This window comes from Eucalyptus grandis, chromosome 5 (assembly GCF_016545825.1).
Source record: "Eucalyptus grandis isolate ANBG69807.140 chromosome 5, ASM1654582v1, whole genome shotgun sequence".
In the NCBI taxonomy this organism is placed as follows: domain Eukaryota; kingdom Viridiplantae; phylum Streptophyta; class Magnoliopsida; order Myrtales; family Myrtaceae; genus Eucalyptus; species Eucalyptus grandis.
The window spans coordinates 20,465,535-20,470,619 of NC_052616.1; the positions used below are offsets into that span (position 1 = coordinate 20,465,535).

Genomic DNA, 5,085 nt, shown 5'->3' on the forward strand with positions numbered 1-5,085 from the left:
ATTTCATCCATAGCCACCACGAATTCCATCTGTAAATAGATAATAGAGATCTACTTAACTGTCAACTCTATTGAACCTTTTCGAGATGTGTTAGGTTTTTATTGTAGTTTGTGTCGTCTAATAACTAAAAATGAGGATTGGCATTGACAGAGGATACAATGGACGGGTATACTGCCTCTTTAATATCTTTCGGCAGCTATTTATATGAAATCACAATTGGTTAAATTGGATGCATATAGCATTACACAAAATAACATACTCGCCTAGAATCTCAATGAGAAAAAAAAAAAAGATATAGATAAACAAGGATCAAAAGTTGACTCGCTTGGTCAACCTGTGATAAATATGAACAGGCTTAGAAAAGTTGGGGTGTCAAAATAAAATAGAAAAACTGAACCGAAACTAGAACTAAACTGAATTTTTGTGTATTTTGACTTGGTTCGAATAATAAAAAAATAACCATTTTTTATTTCAATTCGATTTACTGAACCAAACTGAAAATTGCCCTCTTCTTAATATTACAATTTACTCACTATTTTCCATTTGTCACTAAACTCTTCTTAGTATTACCAAAAAAAAAAAAACAGAAAACCCAATTGGTTCAGGTCGTTATTCGGCTCAAAACTAAAATACACGTAAATGATTTAGTTCAAGTTTCCTAAAGATTTGAACTGATTTTACCCTATGAAAAAGTGTAGGGGGAAAACAGTCAAAACAACAACTAAAGAAAATAATAATAAAAAGAGGGACAAGACCCTAAAGATATGATAATATTCTAATTTGGCTAGCGCCGACGTAAAAGTAATTCTGAAAATGACAAAAGATTTTATATGAAAATGACGTGCATTTTAAAACATAGACATCGACACAAATACAAATATGCCTCGTTGTTGTCCTAAATATGCGTAAAGTAAGGAAATTATGACATGGGGGTCCCAAAGCAGTTCAACAATTTGTATCCATCGACACAATTCACGTGATAATGTTGTGGAGGCAAGTGACGTCATGACTATGACGTAATAGTTTTAGCCTATGATGACCGTGGCATTGACTTCACTCCCGCCGCCAGGAGACATTGGATAATTTGCCCTCTTGAGATAAAACAAAACAGCAGACTCCAAGAAAAGAAAATAAGATAAGACAAAACGACATAGAAAGGTGCTTCGAAAGGTGCCGTTTCATTTCACAACCCTAGCCCAATAAAATTGCCCTTCATTAATAGACCCGTTAAACGGGTGGGTCGGGTCGGATTTGGGTCGGGTCATAAATGGTCCGACCCAAAGCGACCCATTTAACCTGTTTATAACCCATTTATTACAGTGCAAATTTTTTTACCCATACCCGACACGACCTATACCCAACTCATACCCGACCCATTTAACAAAACATAAAAAGCTTATATATATATATATATATATATATATATATATATATATATATATAAATGGTATTGCTAACATGATTTTATACAATACAAATTTAAAAAATAATTATTTAAAAAATCGAATTTTAATTATTTTTTATTTTTGTAAAATTAAAATTTTAATTATTTTTTAAAAAATTAAAATTAAAATTTTTTCAATTTTGTTTTTCTCTTTTCTCTTTTCTTTTTCTTTTTCTTTTTCTTCTTCCTCTTCTTTGGCCGGCCGCCACAAACGACAGATCGGCGGCGGGCCACAAGCGAGCCGGGTCGCCCGGCTCGCCGACGCCGTGAGCTTGAGCTCGCCCCTCGCCGAATCCGGCGAGGTTGGAGCCTCGCCCGATGCCGGCGAGTTCGAGTCTCGCCGATCGGCGAGGCTCGGGCCTTAGCGAACGTTGGCGAGGCCTCCGCCTCGCCGGATGTCGGCGAGGCCTTCGCCTTGCTAGATCCGGCGAGGCTCGAGCCTCGCCCAACGCCGGCGAGTTAGCGTCTCGCCCATCGGCGAGGCTCGAGCCTCCGCCTAGCCGATCCGGCGAGTTCAAGGCTTGCCTGGCCGATTCTGGCCATCGCCATGTCGGCGACCGGAGTTAGAAGAAAGAAAAAAAGGAAAGAAAAAATAATTATAATTTCGATTTTTATATAAAAAAAATTGTAAAGTTAAAGAGAAGAGAGAGAGATAATGAGGTTTTGAGTGAAAAATGGGTTGATAAATAGGTCATAAACGGGTCAGAGAGCTGACCCATTTAAAACCTATATATCTTAATGTTTACCCATTAAAACTTATTATGGATGCTTTATAAGATAAAGCTTGACCCATTAATGACCCATTTAATCAAAAATGGGTCCATAAATAGGTTGCACAACCCATTTAACACCTCTAAAATTAAATATGAAGTACTAAAGTCCCTATTCTGTACATTTCCCCGTTCTACTAATGAAGAAATGAGAAATTTCTTCTACTGAATTTTCTGTTATTTAGCTGGCACGGAGAGTGGTACAGACGGAAGAGCAAGCGGAGCGGGAGGCCCAGAGGCAATTTCTTTCGGACAAAAAATGCCCCTGTCCATGGCGTGGACAATGGCATGTGAGACATAAGTAGTCGTCCGGCGAACATCTGTGTCACCAGCGAGATTTGGCCGTTCAATTAAAACGAAATTACCAAATTAAGGAGATTACTTTGAGGCTAACACCGATCTCGGAGGTGCTTTGAGAGAAATGCCACATTCTTAAGGAGGGTTTTCGAGATGTTCTCTCTTCTTGATTTATGATGTATTTAAAAAGCGATTTTATGACCAAAATAACTGACTTGCCCCCACAAACCCATGCCGCACGATTTCAATGCAAGTGTTCCTTTAATTCGTGGTCCTACTGGTTGGATCTGTGCTTTGATATTGTCATTATTTTACTGAAAAGCTGAGTTATCATGGGTGGTAATGTGAATGGAACTTTGCTGTTGCTAGTCTTATTTCATCATTCAACAATGAGCTCCTTGATGCTCGAAAAACTCTATAAAATGGATCGATATAATTTAACAGATATCCAAGTCCAAAGGTGTCCCAGAAAGAGAGAGAGGCCATCATTAGTTCCGATCAAATGGAGCGAAGGATGTTAGAAGCAGCTCGGAAGGGCGATGTCCATGAGCTGGAAGACTTGATCAGCAGCAATGAGCTCATCCTCGAGGAGATGGATCTTGAAGGAGCCGGTCACACGCCACTGCATGTCGCTTGTGTGGCTGGCCATTTGGATTTCGTTCGAGAGCTCCTGAAGCGTACGCCAAAGCTTGCGGAAAAGGTGAACACGGATGGTTTCAGCCCGCTGCACATCGCGGCTGCTCGAGGTGATGTCAAGATCGCGAGGGAGCTCTTGACAGTGGGTCCACACCTGTGCTCCGTGAAGGGACGGGAGAGAAGAATCCCTTTGCATTATGCCGCTGCGAACGGGAAGGTCGATGTCATGAAGGTATTGCTCACCGCTTCGCCTGAGTCTGTCGAAGAGACGACCGCTCGAGAGGAGACCATGCTTCACCTCGCCGTGAAGAACAACCGGTTCGACGTGGTGGTTGTGTTGGTGGACCATCTGAAGCAGTACAAGAAGAAGCAGGTGATCAATTGGAAGGACCACAAAGGCAACACCACCTTGCACCTTGCTGCTGGCAAAAATTTTGAGGCAAGTCTCGCGATTCCCTAATTTTATCACGCTTTTCTTTGTGCATTACTTTAGTGAATGCGTTGACTTGGTGTCCCTACCATATGCAAAGATCTTCTAGGCAAAGAAATTTATCGAATCGGGTCTGTTTTGATCATTACTAGAATAAAGGATGTCTCATCTATGCCTAAACTCTGTCCATATAATCTTAATGTCCGGAAAATGGAAAATAATTGTAGGTGGTTCACTTCCTGCTTTGTAAGCATGATGTGGAGTCCGAGATCGTAGAGGTGAACGCCGTGAACACGACAGTGGATCGACACCTCTAGACGTCTCAACTCCCTCGCAAAGGGAAGCAGGAGATAGAGAGATCAGAGAACTCCTCGTTCGAGCGGGAGCCAAACACGGGAGAGGAAGATCAAACTCGCCCGCATCAAGCCCAGTCCCAGACGACAACGATTTCGATGGAGCTAACAGTCATCAAGCAGCTGGGGAGGAACCAGTCAAAGATGCTCCACAGTCATCACCACGTTCGCAATTGAAGAATTCAAATGAAGAAAAGGAGTCGTTTGGTGACATCCGCAACGCCCTGTTGGTCGTCGCCGCCCTCATCGCAAGTGCAACCTACCAATCCGTGCTTCAGCCTCCAAAGATAATAGAAGTTGCCAACAACAGTTCAAACAATCCTAATTCCATCGACAGATCAAACAATCCTAATTCCATAACAGAAGTCGCCCACAACAGATCAAACAATCCTAATCCCAACAACTCAATGACTGAAGATCCTTCCCAGAAATCCATGACTGAATATTATGGTGCGGGCTTGGTGTATGCTCTCTTCCTGGGTGGCAACACATTAGGATTCGTGGTGTCAGTCCAGATGATCATTTGCCTCACTAAAGATATCCAGGGCCGTGACGGCATCAGGCTCCTACCGCTTAAGCTGCCGCTCAGGCTATCCCTAGTTGCAATGGTTCTGACTTACTTTTGCTTCACATTATCCCTGCTGTTCTCGAAGATGGGTGGAAAAAGTCCATCCAAGAAAGCTCTACGCCTATTGCCGCTCATGATATCATTCGTTCTTTTGCTGATGCAGCAGTGGCTGGCAATCGCTACAGATTTTTTCTTGGAATGGCTTGTTGGATTGCCCCTCCTAGGTGATATTTACAAGCTAGATATGTACAGGCTAGATGAGGGATCAAAGAATAAGGACTTAGAGAATAAGGACAAAAGTTGTGGTTGTAAATGATGATGGTATTCCTCTTTCCTTGAGGTTGAGCTAAGACACGCAAGCCTTTAGAAGTATGGTATTAGAGTTTGCTCGTCAAGGTAGAGCATCAGATTGATGTCCTTAGATTCTCTGCAGTTGATCGTGTGATGTTTGCAAGTGATTTGCTGTATCGTGTTTCCCTAATAAAATGTGTTGTGAGTTTATATCACATTTGTAACTTCATGTGTAGTGGTCAAGATTTTGAGATGCGGTTTCTGTTCTAAGTGCTCGTTCGGTCTTTGCTTCTTCT

General features: G+C 42.0%; 1 protein-coding gene across 1 annotated transcript; it reads left to right on the plus strand.

Annotated features, from left to right (window-relative positions):
• The first annotated feature begins 3,013 nt into the window (after positions 1-3,013).
• LOC120293714 (ankyrin repeat-containing protein BDA1-like) lies at positions 3,014-4,814 on the plus strand. Its single transcript, XM_039313436.1, has 2 exons — positions 3,014-3,590; positions 3,841-4,814. Exons 1-2 carry the CDS (start codon positions 3,014-3,016, stop codon positions 4,812-4,814), a joined length of 1,551 nt encoding a protein of 516 aa, XP_039169370.1.
• The last annotated feature ends 271 nt before the right edge of the window (positions 4,815-5,085 follow it).

Bases quoted from the DNA above. Each gene is read 5' to 3' on its own strand.
- LOC120293714 (XM_039313436.1), top strand. From the start codon at position 3,014: ATGGAGCGAAGGATGTTAGAAGCAGCTCGGAAGGGCGATGTCCATGAG. The intron at 3,591-3,840 runs GTCTCGCGATTC...CATGATGTGGAG, and splicing joins TGGCAAAAATTTTGAGGCAA to TCCGAGATCGTAGAGGTGAA.